Below are 24013 nucleotides of genomic sequence, written 5' to 3'. Positions count from 1 at the left end.
TTGCCACAATAAACAAATTTCATTTGTATAATAAGGTCTTAAAGATATAAAACACATGTTCCCAATTAGTATTTTTTTTGTAATTTAACTCATACTGTAATCAATGTTTTACAAAAAGCTTTTTAAATAAGAAAATTCTTTCTAGGGAATCTTCAATATAATTTATTACTATCTACAATTCATTATCTATATACTTTTAAAGTGATAAGCCTAGCCTATCTGAAGGCTCTTTTAAGACTAAAGGGAAAATAAATGAGGACTTTAATTGATTTGTCTGGAAGACACTAGAAAAAAAAGGGGGAGGGGCATCAAACCATTCCATATATATAATGCAGTCACATGCCACCAGTAACACATAAGCATGAAAAATGACCAGCAGCCATTTCCATCAACTCACCGAAATATTGGGGTGTGGCCAGGCTTTGGTTTGCTCCAGGTAAAAGGTGAAGGAACTGAAAGAAATTGGTCACCAGATGAATCTTTCTTTAAAGGATACTGAGATCCAAGGCCATCATCTACTGAAGTCTCCCGGGATGGTGATAAACTCCCTTGGTCATCTGAACAGAGCTCTAATTTTCCTGGTAGTATGGTAGCTTGATCTTCAGAAGTCTTCCTTGTTTTCAGAGGGATATCAGTCTCTATACAGTACTGAAATGGAAAAAGTGCAGGGCCAAGGCCTGATCCACCCTGGACAGAAGCATTAAGCCAGGTATCTTCTGTTACACTTCCCCTGGGGGAGTGACCAGGAGAAGGAACAGGTGAATGATGGGGTGAAAGGGACCCAGCATAACAAACCTCAGCACTGGAGTGCCGTCGCTTCCCACAGGGGGAAGTAGGCCTTGATGAGGGTCCTGAGGCTGGCCTGGGGCTCAGCCAATTCTCATCAGTAACACTAGATCTAGGAGAGTGGCAAGGAGATTGCCTGGGTGACAAGGAGTGTCCAAGTCCATATTGTTGATGCCAGGACTCTTCTCCAGGGCAACCTCCTGGTGAGCCACCAGGAGAAGTCAGAGGGGATCCAAGAGTAAATCGGGCGGCAGCTTCATTCAATTCCGAATCCACATCATCATAAATGTGTGAAAGAGATTCGCAAGAAGATGCATCTGAGAACCAGCTCCTAGAAGAGATGCTGCTGGCAGGACTAGGACTAAGGGAAGACTCCCGGTAGGATGGCTCAAGAGGAAGATAGAGATGATCTCTAGAAGGCCTTTCCAAATATTCCCTTTCTGGATCATTTATGTGTAGGTCATCTTCATGAGTATCTATTTCTTGATGACAGTTAGGAGAGATGGATGTAATTTGAATACTTGGACACTCAAAGGGTTTGGGACCACTTAAAGGGCTGTATTTAGATTCAGGAATCTCACAAGTTCCTTCATAGTTTTTGTGACCTTGGAGCTGAAACGATGGTGACAAAACAGAAGAGTGAGACGGTAATCCATGATGTGGTAAGCAAAGTGGTGAGTTTAAAGTAGATGGAGGTGGATCTACATTAAAGATGTAAATGGATGCACAATCATCTGGCTCAAGATCTATGGGGGGAAAGCAAAACAAAAACAAAAACAAAAACAAAAAAGAACAGAAAAAGAAAAAGAAAAAAATCAACAAAACAAGAAATTAGAAAATTTAGATGTATAAATTACTGGATGAGAAAGTAAATAATAATCTTGAGAGAAAAAAGTAGGACATAAAATGTGTACCATTAGCTCCACTAAGAGAATGGTATGTATGTTTTATTTACATTCAAACCACTTCTTTGCCAGCACCAACAATTTTAATTTTTTTTAAGTAATCTCTACGCCCAACGTGGGGTTCGAACTCACAACCTCAAGATCAAAAGTCACAAGCTCTGCTGACTAAGCCAGCCAGGCACCCCGACGTGTGTTTTTTTAAAAAGTTACCTGGTTATTTCCACAGATACATGTAATTATTACATATTTATATTTGTGGTTATATATGTAATTTTTTTCTCTTGTTTCCATTTTCTAAAATGAGAATCAGAAACCATCTGAAAACAAATGCTTCTATAAAAGAAATAATCATATCCATAATTCTAAAAAACATTCATAGAACTATAAAATGATATAATCACGTAAATTCAGCCTCATCTGGGGTCTGCAAGTCAAAATGGAATAAAGGATAGAACAAAGTCTTTGAAAGGTTTTTAGTTATAAGCACACACACTACTAAGTTTACTAATTAAAAGAATTACAGACTCAACTCAGAAGACCTAGATTCTATGAGCTCTTAGTCATATCATTTAACCTAAGACCTCGGTTTCCTTATAGTAATCCTAGAACTTTTCGATAAAGAAATTTTTATGATTAACAGTAGCTTTTTGCTCCACTGTCATACCATCAAGAATTTGTATCTTTTAATATAGCAGACCAGGTTGCAAGAGCCACGTGATCCCACTGGATCCTTTACCTCAATTAGAAAATAACTCATCACAGCTTTTAACTTATGATGGATTATTAAAGTAAACCTCATAATGGCAGAACTTTTAAAATGTGGTTAGTGAACACATTCAGTAAAGAGTTTTTACATGTACTAAACAACAAAACCCTCTAGGTTTAAACCCTGGCTCTGCCATTCCAAAACTGTGCAAACTTGGACGAGTTATTTAACCTCAGTTTTCTAAGGCAGGCTTTTTTTCTATAAAATTGTCAAGAGGAGAGGATCAACATCAACTAAAACACACAAGACAATCTGAAGACAAGCAACCTAATATAATGACTAATATTTAGCAAGAACTCACTACCTGCTAATAACCTTATCTTTCCCTTTTTAAAATTTAAGATGGGAATGTTATATTATTTTTTTTAACTCTGAAGTATTTCCTAATAAACTGAAACATCCTTTGAAGTACATCACTCAGTCAACTCTCTCACTCCACTTACTGAATCAAGACAAGTAAGAAGGTCAGAGCTCCAAAGAAGAAAACCCACATTTGACATTAACAAAAGGTGGAGGAAAAAGCTTTTAAAAATAAACAACTGTGGTGAGCATAGCATAATGTACAGAGATACTGAATCATTACGTTGTACATCTGAAACTAATGTAACATTGGGTGTCAACTATATTCAAATAAAAATAAATATTAATTTAATAAACAACAAAAAGAAGAGGTTTGGGGAAAATGGGAAGTAACTTCTAGTGGATATTGGGTTTCTTTCTGTACTGATGAAAATGTTTTCATATTGACTGTAGCGATTACACTACTCTGTAAATATTGTATGGTATGTGAATTATATCCCAATAATGCAGCTATAAAAATATAAATAAAAAGCATAGCATTGTGTGTGCATGCTATGCTTTTTATTTATATTTTTATGGCTGCATTATTTAAATATATATATAAATTTTTATTAAATTTATTAAATTTTTATATTATTAAATATGTATATATTTAAACTTTTAAGTCAACTCTGCACCCAATGTGGGGCTTGAACTCATGACCTGGGGATCAAGAGCTTCATGTTCTACCAACTGAGCCAGCCAGGCATCCTTAATATTATGCATATTTTATCACAATTAAAAATGTTTTTTAAAAGTTAAAAACATTTGCTTCTTATCTGACTTTAAGAAAATCATAAACAAATGCTATCACCTAACAATATTTTCATGTATATATTTGTCTATATATGTATATATTTTTATAAAGCCATGGATCATAATATTTTGGAGGTTTTTTCCTAAAAAAACCTTTTATTAAAGTACAAGATACATCATAAAAGTGCACACATCATATATAGCTCAATAAACTGTCACATAAGACATACCCTATAACATTACCCTTAAAAAAAAAATCCTGGGGCGCCTGGGTGGCTCAGTTAAGCATCCGACTTTGGCTCAGGTCATGATCTCGCAGTTCATGGGTTTAAGCCCCACACTGGGCTCTGTGCTGACAGCTCAGAGTCTGGAGCCTGCTTCAGATTCCGTATCTCCCTCTCTCTCTCTGCCCCTCCCCCACTTGCACTGTGTGTCTCTTTCCCCTAAAAGCCCCTTTTGGCTTGCTTCCAAGTCATTACCTTTCCACCAAAAGTAACCACTATACTGACTTCTAACAGCCTAGATATGTTTTGCCTATATAACATACAACCTTGTCCTTTAATGTTTTTTATATTTTATTGAAGCTTATAAGAAATTCCTAAGCAATTTTCAAGGCCATGTAAAATGTCAAGTCAATGATCATAGCTATTTCCTACTTTTTATTTTTATAAATAATGTAGCATTGAACATGTCTATACATACAGCTTTTTCTCTTGTTTTGAATCCCTCTCCAAGAATAAATTCCTAAAGGTAGAGATACTAGACCTTAGGGCAACCATTTTTAGCACTCCTACTATGTAGAAACATTTGTTTTAGAAGACTTGTTTTAATATACAACATTAGGACATAAGTATCAGTTTTACTTTAGTTTCTCCAATCAGGATATTATTTTTAATTTTAATGTAATTTAGGAGTTAAATGGTTCTGTATGAAATACAATGTTCTAGGTTGCAAAAACCAGAAAACCCAATTAAAGTACCTGAAGGGAGGGGAGGGTATTTTCCAACATTAACAAGAGGTCCAAAGGTAGGATAGTCCCAGAACTGGTTATTTCATCAGTTCAACAAGGTCATCAAGAAATCAATTTCTCTGTATATTCCCATTTTGCCACTTCTGGGGTGCTAACTTTGTGCTTTTCACTTTTCAACCATATATGTGTATTTTGTCCGAAACCAGAAGCAATGTGATCATTCATTTAAAAAAAACATTTTCTGAGTAGCACTATATAATGGTTCAAGGCATGTTCAAGACACTGAAAACACAAGAGTGGACAAAACAAAGTCCCCATTCTCATAGAAATTTTATTCTACCGTGAAAATTAATAAAAGGAAACTTTATTTAAAATGGAGTCAGGAGGCCAGCAGGGGGAGCTCTCACACCCTACAAGTGTGAGAATGCACAATTGCAGAATGAAAGGAAGTTAGGAACATTCCAAGCGGATACCAGTTTACCATCCCAAGGAGGAAGAAAAGCTTTTCTCCTCCCCAGGCAACCACCCAGCCAATGAGAGGCTGTCACAACTCAGCCAATGAAAAGCTAGTATACTTTGAACTCCAATTAACGTCAAAGTACTTTTCCTTTAAAACAGCCCTCCTAGGGGCGCCTGGGTGGCGCAGTCGGTTAAGCGTCCGACTTCAGCCAGGTCACGATCTCACGGTCTGTGAGTTCGAGCCCCGCGTCAGGCTCTGGGCTGATGGCTCAGAGCCTGGAGCCTGTTTCCGATTCTGTGTCTCCCTCTCTCTCTGTCCCTCCCCCGTTCATGCTCTGTCTCTCTCTGTCCCAAAAAAATAAAATAAACGTTGAAAAAAAAATAAAATAAAATAAAATAAAACAGCCCTCCTAACTCCCCCCACTTTACTCTGTAGAAGAGCTTTCCTCTCCTTTGTTCTCAGACTTGCCTGTGGTTTTGCCATTGCTTGCTCGCCCCAAATCACAGTTCTCTGCTATTCTAAACAAACCCATTTTTGCTGGTAAAATAACTGACTGGTTGATTTTTTTTTTTTTTTTTTTTTTTTAAGTAGTCTTCATGCCCAGTGTGGAGCTCAATGCGGGGCTTGAACTCTCCACCCTGAGATCAAGACCCGAGGAGAGATCAAGAGGGAAGCTTAACCGACTGAGCCAATAAGCCAACCTTATTTTTTTTTTTAATTTTTTTTTTACATTTATTTATTTTTGAGAAACAGAGTGAGACAAAGCCTCGAGTGGGGGAGGGGCAGAGAGAGAAGGAAACACAGAATCTGAAGCAGGCTCCAGACTCTGAGCAAGAGGTCAGCACAGAGCCTGATGCGGGGCTCGAGCCCACGAACTGTGAGATCATGACCTGAGCTGAAGTCAGACGCTCAACCGACTGAGCCACCCAGGCGCCCCAAGCCAACCTTATTTTTAAGGTTATGTCAGGTAGTGATATTTGCTATAAGGAAAAATCAAACAGGTAAGGAGAATAGAAGTGAGGGAAGGAGTGAAATTAATTTAGATAAGGGGGTCAGAAAAGTATTTTCTCCAATATTTGTTAAGATTTTATCCAATACCTGTGACTATTTCCCCAAAAGGATATGAGGAGCTGAGCTATACAGAAATCTATGGGAGGGGCACCTGGGAGGTTCAGTCGGTTGAGTGTTGGGACTCTTGATTCTGGCTCAGGTCACAATCTTGCCGTCGGTGGGATTGAGCCCGCACGGGCTCCATGCTGACAGTGCGGAGCCTCTTGGGATTCTCTTTCTCCCTGTCTCTCCTCTGTTCGTGCTCTCTCTCTCTCTCAAAGTAAGTAAACATTAAAAAAAAAAAAAAAAAAGATGATGAAATCTATGGGAAAAACACTGAAAATAGGAGAAATAGCAAGTGCAAAGGTCTGAAGACAGAATTTTTGGATTTTATGAGGAAAAGCAAGGAAGCCAGTGGGAAGAGAACTGAGTGAGGGGGTACAGTTTAGGGCTGGGGATAGAGCAGCACTGACCATAAAGTGAGGTCTCATAGAAAAGTAAGGACATTACAACTGGTTTTTATTATGAGATGAGAAAATACTGGAGGACTCTAAGCAAACGAATGACACAATCTGATATATTATACATATTTAAGAGACTACTGTAATAATCCAGATGCAAAATAATGGAGCATAGGACATGGGTAGTGGTAGGCTGTAAAGGTAGAAGAAATAGTAAGAAGTGAGTTGTGGTTTCTGTTTTGTTTTGTTTTTAAGGTAAAGCTGACAGAAATTAGACTGGATGTGAGAAAGAGAGGAAAGTCAAGGATGATACCAAGGTTTAGGGCCTGAACTATTATAAGGTCAGTATTCCTAATTACTGAAATGAAGAAGAAAAGTGAGATAAATGTGGGAGACAGGAAATCGAAAATCCTACTTTGGACATAAATGTGAGATGCTAATAAGCTTTCCAAGTGGAGGTATCAAGGAGACACTTCTACCTAAAGTCTCAGGTTGGCCATATAGATTTGGGAGTTATTAATCTATAAATAATATTTACGGTTATTAAGACTAGAAGAGAGGACAAGGGAGTGAATGCAGAAGGAGAAGAAAGCAGGCAAGTGAGGCATAGGAGATTCCAAGTTTAGGGATCAGGGAGACAAAAATGAGGAAGGAGAAGGGACAGTCACCTAAATGGAAGAAGAATCAAAAGAGGGAGGCATCCCAGAAACCAAGTGCTCACTCATTCAACAACTATTTATAATGTCATTATTTTCTAGCAACTGTTCCATATGCTAGATATCTGGAATAGTAAATGAATAGTAAATAATATATAAGCAGATAATAAGACATGCATGGTCCCTGCCCTCATAAAGTATACAATCTCAGAGGAGATTGACAAAAACACAAATTAAACACTGAAACTACTACTAGGTGATAGAAATTTCAGAGACTAAAGAAGGAACATATTTTACAGAAAGTACAGGGAAGGCTTTTTGAGAAGGTGGTATATTAGCTAAAACCTAAAAGATTAATAGGAACCAGAAAGAAATGAAAAGGGGGGTGAGTATGGGCAGGCATAGGTGGAGAACACAAGGAGACAGTATAAGCAAACACTGAGTCAGATATTACCTTAGCTTCTTTGAGGAAGTGGAAGTCCCAATATGTGGCTAGAGCTAATAGAAGGAGGAGAACTGAAAAGCAGTAGAACGTAGAATGACCACGGTAAGAAGTGTAAATTTTATTCCAAGGATAATGGAAACCATCAGTTTTAAAAAGGGAGTGACAAGATCTCTATTATATTTGAGAATAAGGGACCACTACTTATCTAGTACCTAGAAAGTTCCTGATGTTTATTGGAAGGTCTATTTAAAAGACCTTCTAATATAATTGGAAGGTCTATATAATATATTTGTTAAAATTGTTGTCTTAAATGTCTTAAAGCATTGCAGAGATCTGAATACAAAATTTGGGAGAGTGATGTTTTATCTTCTTCCCAAGTATCACCAAAGCCCCAGCTCTGGAAAAATATGGGCATCTGCTATAATCTCTCCACAATAAATAATTCTAGGTCCAGATTTCCAACTGTAGAATTCTCGAATTCATGGTGCTTCAGAAATTTGACCATCTCAAGGCTTATTTGCTCTGTTCCTTCAGCCATCACAGGACCCCACACAAGAATGTGGTAATATACAATGTCTTACAAGGGTTGGCAAAATATAGCCCATGGACCACACCTAGCCTCCACCTGTTTCTGTACAGCCTGCAAGCTAAGAAGAGTTTCAAATGCTTGGGGAAAAAAAAATCAAGTAATACTGTGTCAATGACACATAAAATGATATGAAGTTCGAATTCTGATGTCCACAAATAAGGTTTATTGGAACATATTCATATTCATTCGCTTATGTATGGTCTATGGGTACTCTGCTACTACATGGGTAGAGCTGAGCAGCTGTGAGAAATGACTGCTTCCCACTGCTACTTGGTGAGCTAACAAAACTGCAGTGACACAGTTCTAACTTAACAGCATTTTGAGTGCAATGCATATTGATGTACTGCAACACTGTTTTAAACTTAGCAGTACACACCTATAAAATCAAAACAGGACAGAGAAAAAGGGACTTCAAATTGAAATCCCACTTCTAAGGCACATTGGAATGTGGGTTATTTCGTTATCAAATTAAATGGCAAAGCATTATGTTTATCATGCAATGACATTATGGCTGTGCTGTAACAGTACCTTATTCATCAGCATTACTGCATTAATACACCCAACCACACAGAAAATACACCCAAACACAAAATACACCCAACCCACAGAAAAACTAGAAGAAAAATTAGAGGGGCACCTGGGTGGCTCAGTCAGTTAAGCATCCAACTTCAGCTCAGGTCATGATCTCACACTCCGTGAGTTCAAGCCCCACATAGGGCTCTGTGCTGACAGCTCAGAGCCTGGAGCCTGCTTCGGATTCTGTGTCTCCCCCTCTCTCTGCCCCTCCCCTGTTCATGCTCTGTGTTTCTCTGTCTCAAAAATAAATAAAACATTAAAAAAAAAAAAAGAAAAATTAGAAAACAAAAACAAAAATAATACCTTATCACAAGAGGATTTCTTCACAAAAATAAGGAAAAATGAGGCTGCAACCAAAAAACATTTCTGAATGACTCATTTGTTAGCCAACTGCACTAATGGTAATTTATTTAAATTGAATGCAACAACTGAAGAAACCAGCTCAGAGAAAATAAACTTGTATTAGCCTTTCAGCAAGAATGGTTGATTTAAAAATTGAGAATGTTGTAGCAACATCAGTAGGCAATTACAAAACAAGGCAAATGGTTTTCAAGTGGTTTTCTCTAGGTCCTGATGTGTAACCAGATGTTACAGATTCAATTACTATTTATTTAAAGAGTCAAGGCAAAACTTAAAAGTGACTGAGGAATTAGCCTCTATGAATAGTTGGCATGGAACACCTTCAGGCAAGAATACTTCTGAAAAAGTTGAGAAAACAATAGTTTTAGTACAACTTAAATGGACCCTGTTAGGATATATAATAACTGTTGGTGGTAAAAATACATATGAGAATACTATGATAATAATACTATGCAAAATTAACACCACCAAATTAGACAATGTAGAACAAATGAGCAAATTCTTACAAACACACAAATTACCAAAACAGACTCAGAAGAAATAGGAAAATCTCAACAGACCTATACCAAGTAAAGATATTGAACTGGTAGCCAAAAAATCTCCCAACAAAAAAGTCCAAAACAAAATGGTGTCACAGGTGAACTCTACCCAACATTTAGAGAACATTCCACGAGACTACCCTATTACCAAAGCAAGACAATGATATAAGAATACTACAGACCTGGGGTGCCTGGGTGGCTCCAGTCAGTTAGGTGTCCAACTCTTGATATCAGCTCAGGTCGTGATCTCGCAGTTGTGGGATCATCCTGCTTAGGATTCTCTCTCTTTCTCTCTCTACCCCTCCCCTGTGCGATCGTGCTCTCTCTCTCGTTCACTCTCTCTCAAAATAAATAAACTTAAAAAAAAATACTACGGACCCTATCTCTTATGAATATAGACCTAAAAATCTTCAACAAAATACTAACAAACCATATCTAACAGCATATTTTTTTTTTAATGGAATTTAGCCCAGGAATACGAGGGTGATTTGACATTTGAAAATTAATTACTAGAATGAAGGAAAAAAACATGATTGAATTGATACAGAAAAAAACATTTTACAAAATTCAACACTCTTTCATGATAAAAGAAAAAAAAACTTAGCAAATTAGGAACAGAAGGGAACTTCCTTAAAAATGATCAAGGGATTTATGAAAACCCCAAAACTAACATCTTGCTTATTAGTGAAAATTGAAAGCTTTTTCCCTAAGATCAAGAACAAGACAACAATGCCACTTTCATCAGTGCTATCCAACATTGCACTGGAAGTCCCAGCCAGAGCAATTAGGCAATAAAAAGAAATAAAAGGCATCCAAATTGGAAAGGAAGAAGTAAAACTATCTCTTTGCAGATGGCATGATTCTATATATAGAAAATCACATAGAATCCACAAAACACAACTAGAGCTAACAAACAAATTCAGGAAAGTTGCAAGGTAGAATATCAACACATAAAATTCAGTTTCGCTTCTATACACCAACAAGGAACAATCCAAAAAGTAAATTAAGAAAATAATTCTATTCACAAAACCTCCAAAAGAATACAGTACTTAGGAATAAATTTATGTGTACACTAAAAACTACAAAATATTGCTAAAAGAAATTAAGGAATTAAATAAATGGTAAGAATTCCTCCCTTTTTTTTTTTTTTTTTTTTTTGACAGAAAGAGACAGCATAAGCAGGTGAGGGGCAGAAGGGAGAGACAGTATCCCAAACGGGCTCCACATCCAGCACAGAGCCCAACATGTGACTAGATCCCAAGACCATGAAATCAGGACAGAAGCTGAAATCACGAGTCAGATGCTTATCCAACTGAGCTACCCAGGTGCCCCAGTGGTTAAGAATTCCCTTGTTCAGGGATTGGAAGATATTCTTGACACTGAAATATTCCACAAAGCAATCTACAGTCAATGCAATCTCTACCAAAGTTTCAACGGCTTTTTCTGCAGAAACAAGAAAACTAATGCTCAAATTTATATGGAATTGAAAGAGGCTCGGAACAGCCAGAACAATATTGAAAAAGCAAAAGCAAAAGGATTCCCACTTCACAACTCAAAACTTACTACAAAGCAACAGTAATCAAAACTGTGGTATTGGTATAAGGATAAACACATAGACTAATGGAAGATAAAAGAGTCCAGAAAAAAACCAAAATATCTATGGTCAATTTGATTTTTTAAGATGATTAAATGGGAAAAGAATAGTTCCTTCAACAAGTGGTGCTAGGACAACCAGATAACTACATACAAAAGAATGAAGTTGAACCCCACCTCACACCACATACATAAATTAACTCAAAATGGATCAATGACATAAATATAAGAGTTAAAACCATAAAACTCTGAGAAGAAAACATAGGTGTACACCTTCATGACCTTGGATTTGGCAAAAGTTTCTTAGATTTGATATTAAAAGCAGGAGCAATAAAAGAAAAATTGGATGAAATGGACTTCACAAAAATGAACTTTTGTGCATCAAAAGATACTATCAAGAGAATAAGAGGGTTCCTGGGTGGCTCAGTTGGTGGTCTGTCTGACTCTTGATTTTGGCTCAGGTCATGATCTCACAGATCATGAGGTCGAGCCCTGTATTGGGTTCTACGCTGACAGAGCCAGTGTGGAACTTACTTGGGATTTTCTCTTTTCTCTCTCTGCCCCTCCCATGCACATGTGCATGCACACTCCCTCTCCCTCTCCAAATATATACACCTTAAAAAAAAAAAAAAAAAAAAAAAGGACAACCCTTCCTTAGCCATAAAAAGAATGAAATCTTGCCATTCATACCTAGAGGGTATTATGTTCAGTGAAAAAAAGGGAAAGACAAATACCATACAATTTCACTTATATGTGAAATCTAAAAATCAAAACAAACAAAAACCAGAAAAAGACTCATAAAGAGAGCGAACAAACTGGTGGTTGCCAGAAGGGAGAAGGCGGAGGGATGGGCAAAATAGATGAAGGGGATTAAGAGGTACAAACTTCCTTAAAATAAATTAAGTCACAAGAATGAAAAGTACAACATAAGGAATATAGTTAATAATACTGTAATAACATTATTTAGTGACAGAGTAATTGTACTTATGTGGTGAACATGAGGTAATGTACAGAATTGTGGAATCACTATGTTGTATACCTGAAATTAAGATAACACTGTATGTCAACTCTACTTCAATAATAAAAACTTCTAAATTAATATTTAAAAAACAGTTCTTGAAAAATGCCAGACCCAACAAGCCCCTCTGCAGATGATTTTCTGTAATAATGACATTTTCCCTTCAAAACTTGATTTCCTCCATATATTAAAAAAGAAGGGTACTTGTGTGGCTCAGTCAGTTGAGCGTCCAACTTCAACTCAGGTTCATGAGTTCAAGCCCTGTACCAGCCTCCCTGCTGTCAGTGCAGAGCCCGCTTCGGATCTTCTGTGCCGCCCCCCCACTCAAAATAAACATTTTTAAAAAAATTAAAAATCTGAAAATTGACAGTGGGGGGGTGAGACAACCCGGAGAATGAAAGAAATTACTTGCAAATAATATATCTGATAAGGGGTAAGTATCCAGAATATATACAGAACACTTACAGCTCAAAAACAAAAAGACAACACAATTTTTAAAATGGGCAAAGGACTCAAACAGACATCCCTCCAAAGAAGATATGTAAACTGCCAACAAGCACAAGAAAAGATGTTCAACACTGGTCATGTAAATCAAAACCACAACAAGACACTATGACACACTCGCCAGGATGGCTTTAATTTAAAACAAACAAAAAAACAATGCTGATGAGGAAGCAGAAAAATGGGAATCCTCATGTATTAAGTGGCAATGTAAAAATGGTATAGCCACTGTGGAAAACAGTTTGACAGTGCCTCAAAAAGTTAAACACACGGGGCACGTGGGTGGCTCAGTTGGTTAAGCATCCGACCTCGGCTCAGGTCATGATCTCATAGTTTGTGAATTCAAGCCCTACATAGGGCTCCATGATGACAGCTCGGAGTCTGGAGCCTGCTTCAGATTCTGTGTCTCCCTCTCTCTCTGCAACTCCCCTGCTCATACTCTCTCTCTCCCTCTCTCACTCAAAAAAATAAACATTGGGGGAAAAAAAAGGTAAACACAGAATTAGCATAGGACCCAGAAATTCCACCTCTAGGTATATACCCGAGAAAGCAAATGTACAGTCTTCATAGAAGCTTGTACACAAATGTTTACAGCAACATTATTCATAATAGCCAACAGGCAGAAACAACCCAAATGTCCATCAATGGATAAACAGGTAAGCAAATTATGGTGCATACAAACAATGGAAGCCATAAAAAGGAGTCAAGTATTCACAGATGTGCAACCTGGATGAACATGGAAAACATTCCCAAAAAAATCACATATTGTATGATGTCTTTTATATGATGTACCCAGAATAGGTAAATCATGCAGACACAAAGCAGATTAGAGGTTACCAGAGGATGCAGGGAGAAGGAAATGGGGAGTGATGACTTAATGGCTATGGGGTGTTTTTAAGGGTGATGAAAAAGTTTTGAAACTAAAGAGAGCTGTGGTTGTACAACATTGTAAATATACTAAATACCATTTAATTGTATACTTTAAAATAGTTCATTATATACTTTAGAATGGTTAATTGCATGTTGTGTAAATTTTACCTCAATAACAACAAAAATAAATAGAACTGCCAGAGAACTGAAGACATACATTTGCCCATTCCCTACTGAAACTCCACGGAATGATAGTAAAGGATATTTTTTAAGGGTATAAATTCACACAGACCACACACACAAAACATTAAGTCATAGCAACAAAACTTTTAGAAGCTGGAATGCAGAGCACATAGTAACTGATATAGCATATGAAAACTGTGAACACTGATTCCCAACAAAGAACTCTAAACACTCAGGAAATGAACTACCAGGTACTTCCAGTGAAAGCAAAAATGAAAACAAGATTGGCACAAAGTTTAATGAGTCACTAACCTTCCCAATTTCCCAAACCACCTCACTTTGGGCTCCTGGATGACTGTCTCCCTAGGCAGAACACTGGAGACTTTCTGAAGGGGTAAAACAGAAGGAGAAAGAGAACCAGGGTAACCATACTGGAAACAGAGTTGATGAAATAAATGTCTCTCTAAAACTTGCATATTAAAGCCCCCAACACTCTTTTCTCCCTTGGCTCACAGTACAATGTGCTTATACTCTGCAAGCAATAAATGAAATTCTTCTCTTGGGAACCTCATTAACCTAAGAGAAAAGACTTACAGTCAATGACATCACAAGGTAACCTAGTAAAAACTCCTACAATGAGGCCTGTAAGTTAACAAGTGCCACTTCTAAGCACAAAATTGCTATTAAGGTTTGGTGCCTCTTTTTTGTTTAAGATTTTATTTTAAGTAACCTCTACACCCAACGTGGGGTAACCTCAAATAACCCCAAGACAGAGTCACACACCACCAACTGAGCCAGCCAGGTGCCCCTTGATGCCTCATTTTTTTTTTTTTTCAACGTTTTTTTATTTATTTTTGGGACAGAGAGAGACAGAGCATGAACAGGGGAGGGGCAGAGAGAGAGGGAGACACAGAATCGGAAACAGGCTCCAGGCTCTGAGCCATCAGCCCAGAGCCTGACGCGGGGCTCGAACTCACGGACCGCGAGATCGTGACCTGGCTGAAGTCGGACGCTTAACCGACTGCGCCACCCAGGCGCCCCGATGCCTCATTTTTTAAAATAAGCAGATAGCCACAGATCATGGAATATCTGAGAAAAGGTTCAACGATGAATAAAGAGGCAAAAAGAGAAGTGGGGGGAAAGGCTATGCAGTAAGATGGAAACCTCAAAAATAAGAACAAAACCTACCCTCAATAACCTCAAAGAAGAAACAAGATACTGTAACCTTGAAACAAGAACATGTGCTTATTTAAAAGATGAAATTAGAGCCCCTAGGAATGAAAGCAAATTGAAGTCTCCAAGAAAAACTGAAAGATCAAGTTGAAGAAATTCTCCAAAGAATTAAGCAAAGAGAAAAATAGGAAATAGGAAAGTACATTAGAATCTGTCCAAGATTAGAATCTCAGAGTTGAAACTTCAAGTTCCAATAGAAGAGAATACAAAATGAAGAGTAGGGGCACCTGGATGGCTCAGTCAGTTAAGCATCCAACTCTTGATATCAGCTGAGGCTGTGATCTCACAGTCATGTGATCGAGAGCCTGCTTAGGATTCTCTCTTTCCCTCTCCCCAGCTCAGCATGTGCACATGTAAGTGCTCTCTCTCTCTCAAATAAATAAACATTAAAAAAAGAAGAAGTAAGAAAGAAAATGAAGAGGAAGAAATAAAGGATCACTAAAGGTCAGATAAAAAACAGATCCATACTGGGGCGCCTGGGTGGCGCAGTCGGTTAAGCGTCCGACTTCAGCCAGGTCACGATCTCGCGGTCTGTGAGTTCGAGCCCCGCGTCAGGCTCTGGGCTGATGGCTCGGAGCCTGGAGCCTGTTTCCGATTCTGTGTCTCCCTCTCTCTCTGCCCCTCCCCCGTTCATGCTCTGTCTCTCTCTGTCCCAAAAATAAATAAAAAAAAAAAAAAAAAAAAACGTTGAAAAACAGATCCATACTAATGCACATTATCATGAAATTTCAGAACACAAATGACAAACAGAAGAATCTAAAAAACTGGGAGAGAACAGGTTATACATGAAGAATTAAGAATCAGAATTTCATCAGACTTCTCAAAAGTAACAATGGATCCCAGAAGAAAGTGGAAAGTAGTACCTCAAAAATTTGAGAAAATATTATATCTAATGTAGAATTCTACAGCCAGCAACAATTAAGTGTGACAGGAGAACAAAAACATCTTAAAATATGCTTCCCATTGGAGTGCCTGTGTGGCTCAATCAGTTGAGAGTCCAACTCTTGATTTCAGCTGGGGTCATGATCCTGGGGTTGTGGGATCAAGCCCTGCACTGGGCTCTGAGCTGAGCGTGCCGTCTGCTTAAGATTCTCCCTCTGCCTCTCTCCCCCGCTCATGCTCTTTCTCTCTCTAAAATAAAAAAATTATTAAAAAATTAAAAAAATATACACCTCCCACTACCTTCAGTAACCTACTGGAGGAAGTACTCTACTAAAAAGAGTGCAAAGTAACAAGCAAAAGGAGAACATGTCCAAGAAACAGGTGATCCAACACAACAGAAAGGCAAAGAAAAGGCACTACTCAAGATGATAGAGGAGATCTCAGAATGACATGTACAACAGCCTGGTTAACAACCATTCCAGATTACAAAAGTTCAGAAGGTTCTGAGAGAGAAATCTCCAAGAAAATAACAGACTAATTAATGTATTTACAAGTACTGAGATTGAGATTAAAGCACCAGGAAGAGACTTTAGGAACAAATTAGCATAAAAGTACACAGAACTTTAACAACAACAATCATTAACTCTAGAAACAATAACAAATTGTACAAGGAAAGGAAATAATAGTATACTATAATGACTTGACTGTGAATAGCACAATATATAGTTATAATATAAACAATATTAATTTAACCACAATTATGATACAACCACATTGAAGAATGAGAAATGAGCCCATTGTAATTGGGAATGACTGTGTGCTAAAACTTCATTTTCCATAATGGGAAGTCAATAGAAAATGACTAAAACTGAAAAATCAACAAATTGCTGTGCTGTATGTATGTATGTAAATACCAAAAGAAACTGATGCAAGGGAAAAAGGCAAGGTAGAGGCAGAGTCAAGGAACTACTTTTATCCAGAATTAGCTTTACTGAACAATTTGATTCTTTTTTTTTAATAATTTTTTTTTACATTTATTATTTTTGAGAAACAGAGTGAGACAAAGCATGAGCGGGGGAGGGGCAGAGAGAGAAGGAGACACAATCCGAAGCAGGCTCCAGACTCTGAGCAAGCAGTCAGCACAGAGCCTGATGCCGGGCTCAAACCCACGAACTGTGAGATCATGACCTGAGCTGAAGTCTAACGCTAAACCAACTGAGTCACCCAGGTGCCCCTGAACAATTTGATTCTTTAAACAAAGGCATGTATATCACTTTGATAATACTTGTAATAACTAAAAAAAGAAATAGTACTCTGTAAGAAAAATGAGAGTTAACAAGCTATTTATGGGCTAAATTCAAAACGACTCAGAAACTTGTAAAGGAAAACAGAACACTGCAAAAAACGATAAGTAATTTTAAACAGGGAAAATTACCAGGGGCGCCTGGGTGGCTCAACCCGTTAAGTAACTGACATGGGCTCAGGTCATGATCTCATGGTTCCTGGGTTCAAACCCTGTGTCGGGCTCTGTGCTGATAGCTCAGAGCCTGGAGCCTGCTTCAGATTCTCTTTGCCTCTCCCCCAACTGTGCTCTGTCTCTCTTTCTCTCTCTCAAAAATAAATAAACATTAAAAAAAAAATTTAAGGGAAAATTATGTTGAAAATGAGATTATATTAGCACAGCTAGAATCTGAAAAAATAATGCAAAGAAGAGAAAGTGAACTAATTTATACCTCAAATTCATTAAGCAAAGGAAATCCATTTTATTCTAGAACATATTAAGAAGCAGTATGCTAGAATGAATGTGGAATTTTACACAGGTACTTAATTATACTATATCCCACCAAAGCAGGAAGAAAATACTTACTGAGTTGTTTGTTTCTTTTTTAAATGTCTGTTTATTTTTGAGAGAGGGAGAGAGAGCATGAGTGGGAGAAGGGCAGAGAGAGAAGGAGACAAAGAATCTGAAGTGGGCTCTGTGCTGACAGCAGAGAGCTCGACACGGGGCTTGAACCCACGAACCATGAGATCATAACCTGAGCGGATGTCAGACACTTAACCAACTGAGCCACCCAGGCATACCTTGAGAAGAGTTTTAAAAAGCAAAGGATTCCCTATCTTTAGGTTCCATCACTGCTAAAAACAAACAAACAAAAAATAGTAACAATGAACAATTGCTCAAAGGAATTCTCACATGAAAAGAAAAAACCAGGAGAATCATTTAGCACTATTACACTTGATTACAGGGACACAGTCAACAATGAAGAAATGATGCTGCAATGACAGCTGAACATCCACATACAGGAAAAAATAAGTAAGGTCAATTTATAGTCATCTAAGAAAATACAGAATATATACTAGAATGATTTTGTAAAAAAAAAAAAAAATACCAGAACAATTTAATTTTTTCCTAAAATAGCCATTATAGTGGGCTATGAGAAGAAAACAATTAGGAGAAAATCAAATCTACCTAGATTATAATAATAAGCCTTTGTTTGACTCCATCACATATGATATTATGACCAACAGGGCAAGAAATCATGGTAGCAATTAAGTACATAAATTGTTTTGGAAACAGTGAGTGACCCATAGATATCAACTTGTCCTTTTCAAATTACTTATGAATAAATAATATATATTCATGTTTCCAATTTTTATAGTACAGTAAAACCTTAGATTGCGAGTAACTTGTTCCGTGAGTGTTCCACAAGACGAGCAAACATTTCTAATAAATTTTAACTTGATAAACGAGCGATGTCTTGCAATACAAGTCTTAAGTGATGCCCAATGTCACATGATCACAACTGAGCCAATGGTTCTTGAAATTTGCTTTGAAACAAGTGCTTTGGATTACAAGCATGTTTCTGGAACAAATTATGCTTGCAAACCAAGGTTTTGCTGCATTTGTAATAACTATACATAATGGCACGGGAACTACTATAGAAGACAAAATTCTAAATGACTATGAAAAACTATGGCAAAATTTCCAAAAAGCAAAGAGAAAGCAACAGTCATAGAATTATGATTACAACATAAATACAGACTACAGTAAGACCACATTAGACAAAAAATGGATTGTGTATCATTTAGAAGGTAGTGTAGGCTAACACACAAGTCAAAGGTGAGGGGGAATCAAAAGAGAAAAACACAATGAAGAACAGTGACTCAGGCACCACCTGGGTGGCTGGCTCAGCTGAGCGTCCAACTTCAGCTCAGGTCATGATCTCACGGTTGGTAGGTTCAAGTCCCACATTGGGCTCTGTGCTGACAGCTCAGAGCCTGGAGCCTGCTTCAGATTCTGCCTCTTCCTCTCTCTCTGCCCCTGCCCTGCTAGCACTCTGTCTCTTAAAAGTGGATAAACGAAAGAAAGAAAGAAAGAAAGAAAGAAAGAAAGAAAGAAAGAAAGAAAGAAAGAAAGAAAGAAAGAAAGAAAGAAAGAAAGAAAGGAAGAAAGAAAGAAAAGAAAGAAAGAAAAAACGAATGAACACTGACTCTGGAATCAAATATACCACTTACTAGGCACCTTTACCTTCATCAAGTTAATTAATCTGAGTTTCAGTTCCCTTATCAGCAGATAAGGATAATATCTACACTGAAAGGTTGTTTTAAGGATTTTGGACAATCTGTATCAATACCTGCCATTGTAGCTGGAACAGACATCAAATAAATGTTTATATATATAAAATATGTTGAATATATGGGTAACATTTAACAGAACAGAAGTATATCTGGTTCTCAAATAATCTATGTATTACTATTGACTATAATTTTTAAGTCAACAATAGAGTTGCATTATTTAAAAAACAGCACATTATCAGAGAATAATAAAAGCATAATACATGAACTTTAAAAGCAGTCCTCTACTTAGGGGTGCCTGGGGGGCTAAGCATCCAACTCTTGATTTTGGCTCAGGTCATGATGTCAAGGTGGTGAGATAGACCTAGGGTCCAGCTCCCTGCTGGGCATGGAGCCTGCTTAAAATTCTCTCTCTCCCTGTGCCCCTCCTCTACTCTCATGTACTCTTTTTCTCTCAAATAAAAAATAAAAATAAAAATAAATGTAGTCATCTAATAAACCACATCAGTAAGTCCTTTACCATAGTGACACAAATGCTGACCGATATGCTTCCAAGATCCATGATTTCCAAAAAAAAATGTCATGTACTATATAGTCCCTCCATTTCTCCCAAAACCAGCATTCTCTTTTAGATACCATTTCTTTTCTTAATCCTTTATTACTTCACACTTTTCCCCTAGACATCAGGCTACCAACAAGAATGACACCTCCCACCAGACCCCTCTCTGGTCTTAATCTCTTAACAGAAGAGATCCTCCATCCCCAGCTCTCAAACTTAAGGCTAATTCCTTTGAGGACACTGCTTCTCTGGAAGTCACTGTAGTGTACAGCTGTTCATTCACCAATTCTCAAATGTGTACTCTGGGGCCGTTCTCTCAAGTACTCCCACACATCACTTTCAGTTTTTGGAACATTTCTTAACAGTCTTAGGAAGGCCCATACCATCCAGCTAAATCACCTTCCATCTGTTATTACCATTATCTTATGTCCTCTAGGTCACTGGCATCTGACACAGGCTCCCTGTATACTCCAAGTCTACTTGACCCTGGGCATCTTCAACAGTCAAGTCCCTCACCATCACCTCAGTTCAGCATCCAACTCCCAAGAACATAACTTGGACTTTGACATTGCCAGGGCCCATTTGGTTACTATAATATTAAAACTCTAAAATTCCTATCTCTGACCACTATCCCTAACCATTCTTCACTCTGTCTCTTACTTCATTACACCGTGTTATCTCACCTACATGCACAGTCTCTTAACCCCTCCCCTTTCTCTCAATCTGTCTTTCATCTCCTGGCTTTACTTATTACCTTATCTAGTCTATATCTTAAATTCCATCACTTCAACTGCCTTCTTCCAGGCAGCGCATTTCCATCCACTCTTTAACCTTCCACCCAGCAAATTTCAGCCCAGAATCAATCCGCTCATCTTTTTCTGTTATTACACACAAGCAGGGGGGATAGATGGGGTGAGGTGGCACATAAGCAAGGGGGATAGGTGGGATGAGGTGGTTGGAACAGGACAACAACCATCCAGACTGGTAGAAAGACAAACAGCAGATAGCAGAGACGCACTCAAAAATATATGATCTCTACAAACATCTATATTTACCCTTTTCATTGTTTTCTTTCTCAGAAAAAAGTGACCTGTCTCCCAGATAAAGCTACTCTTCTCCATCTATGCTCTAAATTCTATTCCCTAAGTCCCATCAGTTATCTTCACTTTCATAGCTGTAATCTTCACATTCTCTCCACTGGCTACTTCCTTCAGTCTGTCAGTTCCTTTAAAAAGTTTCCCTGAGGGGCGCCTGGGTGGCGCAGTCGGTTAAGCGTCCGACTTCAGCCAGGTCACGATCTCGCGGTCCGTGAGTTCGAGCCCCGCGTCAGGCTCTGGGCTGATGGCTCGGAGCCTGGAGCCTGTTTCTGATTCTGTGTCTCCCTCTCTCTCTGCCCCTCCCCCGTTCATGCTCTGTCTCTCTCTGTCCCAAAAATAAATAAAAAACGTTGAAAAAAAATTAAAAAAAAAAAAAAGTTTCCCTGAGATCGGAATTCTTCAGGGTCTTCACTCTTCTTCACAGTCTAAAACACTGTTCTCAAGACTAGGCAATTTTGTCCCCAGGGAAATGTGACAATGTCTGGAGGCATTTTTGGTTGTGACAGCTGAAGGAGTACTACTGGCAAATAGCAAGTAGAGGCCAGGGATGCTGCAATGCACAATTCAGCTCCCTAAAACAAAGAATTATCCAGTCTAAAATGTCGACAGTGCCAAAGCTGAGAGACCCTGCTCTAAAAACTACACTTCAGAAAGAGTTGTATACTGTTACTGTCTCCATTTCCTTGTTTTTCAGTGTTATCTGGCTTCCATACACTCTAACACTTCTTAACACAGCTAATTTTTATCCATCTCCCTGAAGAAGTAGATATTAACCCCTTCTCCTTCCTAAAATCTTCTACTTGAAAAGCAGCAATGCAGACAGGAAAGCAAAAAATAAATGAAACAGAAAATAGAGAAAAATAAATGAAACCAAAATATGATGCTTTGAGAAGATCAAGTAAACTAAAAACTTATGTTTACACAAAAACCCGTGTGTAACTCTGTACAGATTTATTCATATTTGCCTAAATCAGGAGGAACCAGGATGTATTCCGAAGGATGAATGTATAAACTAACTCTGGTACATATATAATGGAATACTTCATAGTGATTAAAAATAACTAGCTATTGATTCATACGATGATATGGATGAATCTTAAATGCATTTTGCAAAGTGAAAAAAACTAGACATAAAGGAAGAGGGAGTGACTACAAAGAGGACTCATGGGAGAATTTTTAAGATGAGGAAATGTTATATGGTAATGGGGTAAAGAATATGTAACTCTATGCATTTGTCAAAACTCAGAGAACTGTACATCACAGAGAATGAACTTTAATGAATGCAGACCTTTTAAAAAACCAACCAGGAGTTTGGGGAGTTCCAGGATAGAATGCACACAATGTAAAAAGAATGTACTGTATACAGCATATGCTATAACCTCAAAAAAGTAGCCATAATATAGAAATAACTTTTCCAACTCAACAACAAAAACTCAATTTTATTAAAAAAAAAATTTTTTTAACATTTATTCATTTTTGAGAGGGAGGCAGAGGGGCAGAGAGAGAGGGAGACACAGCATCCAAAACAGGCTCCCAGCTCTGAGCTGTCAACACAGAGCCCAATGTGGGGCTCGAACCCATGAACCATGAGATCATGACCTGAGCTGAAGTCGGAAGCTTAACCAACTGAGCCACCCAGGCACCCCAAGACAACTCAATTTTATTTTACTTTATTTTATTTTATTTTATTTTATGTTAACGTTTATTTATTTTTGAGACAGAGAGAGACAGAGCATGAACGGGGGAGGGGCAGAGAGACAGGGAGACACAGAATCAGAAGCAGGCTCCAGGCTCCGAGCCATCAGTCCAGAGCCCGACACAGGGCTTGAACTCACGGACCGCGAGATCGTGACCTGAGTTGAAGTCAGACGCTTAACCGACTGAGCCACCCAAGTGCCCCTCAATTTTATTTTTTTTTAATTTTTTTAATGTTTATTTATTTTCAACAGAGAGAAACAGAGCATCAGTGGGGGAGGGGCAAAGAGAGAAGGAGACACAGAATCCAAAGCAGGTTCCAGGCTCCAAGGTATCAGCACAGAGCCGGACGCGGGGCTCGAACTCACAGACAGTGAGATCATGACCCGAGCCCAAGTAGGACGCTCAACTGACTTAGCTACCCAGGCACCCGGACAACTCAATTTTAAAACAGGATTATTTTTAGGACTTGAATACACATTTCTCCAAAGAAGATATACAAATAGCAGATAAACACACAAAGAGATGCTCAACACCATAAGTCGCAAGGGAAATGGCAATCAAAACCACAGTGAGAAACCAAAAACAAAAAATAACAAGTATTGGTGAGAATGAGAAAAAAATGGAACTCTTGTACACTGTTAGTGGGAATGTAAAATGGTGCAGCTAGTGTGGAAAACAGTTTGGCAGTTTCCTCAAAAAGTTAAACACAGAGGGGTACCTGTTCAGTTCAGTTCAGTCGGTTAAGCATCAGACTCAGTCAGTTAAGCATCAGACTCAGGACATGATCTCAGGCTCAGGTCATGATCTCACAGTTCATGAGTTCAAGCCCCGCATCGGGCTCTGTGCTGACAGCTCAGTGCCTGGAACCTGCTTTGGATTCTGTGTCTCCCTCGTTCTCTGCCCCCTTCCCTGCTCCCACACTCTCTCTCAAAAGTAAATAAACATTAGGGGCGCCTGGGTGGCACAGTCGGTTAAGCGTCCGACTTCAGCCAGGTCACGATCTCACGGCCCGTGAGTTCGAGCCCCGCGTCAGGCCCTGGGCTGATGGCTCGGAGCCTGGAGCCTGTTTCCGATTCTGTGTCTCCCTCTCTCTCTGCCCCTCCCCCGTTCATGCTCTGTCTCTCTCTGTCCCAAAAAATAAATAA

At 38.4% G+C, this 24013-nt stretch overlaps 1 protein-coding gene across 6 annotated transcripts in view; it reads right to left on the bottom strand.

The window, feature by feature from the left end:
* Positions 1–24013, bottom strand: part of NFATC3 (nuclear factor of activated T cells 3) — a 140202-nt gene that overhangs the window by 96816 nt on the left and 19373 nt on the right. For 5 of the 6 annotated variants that reach the window (XM_058706185.1, XM_058706182.1, XM_058706183.1 and 2 more), the window contains exon 2: positions 398–1532. The exons of the other annotated variant lie outside the window; for it this stretch is intronic. In XM_058706185.1, coding sequence (XP_058562168.1) covers positions 398–1532 — 1135 coding nt within the window. The remainder of the gene's footprint in view (positions 1–397; positions 1533–24013) is intronic. 6 annotated transcript variants of the gene reach the window in all.

Source organism: Neofelis nebulosa, chromosome 17 (genome assembly GCF_028018385.1).
Source record: "Neofelis nebulosa isolate mNeoNeb1 chromosome 17, mNeoNeb1.pri, whole genome shotgun sequence".
In the NCBI taxonomy this organism is placed as follows: domain Eukaryota; kingdom Metazoa; phylum Chordata; class Mammalia; order Carnivora; family Felidae; genus Neofelis; species Neofelis nebulosa.
This window is presented reverse-complemented; position numbering and strand designations above follow the sequence as displayed.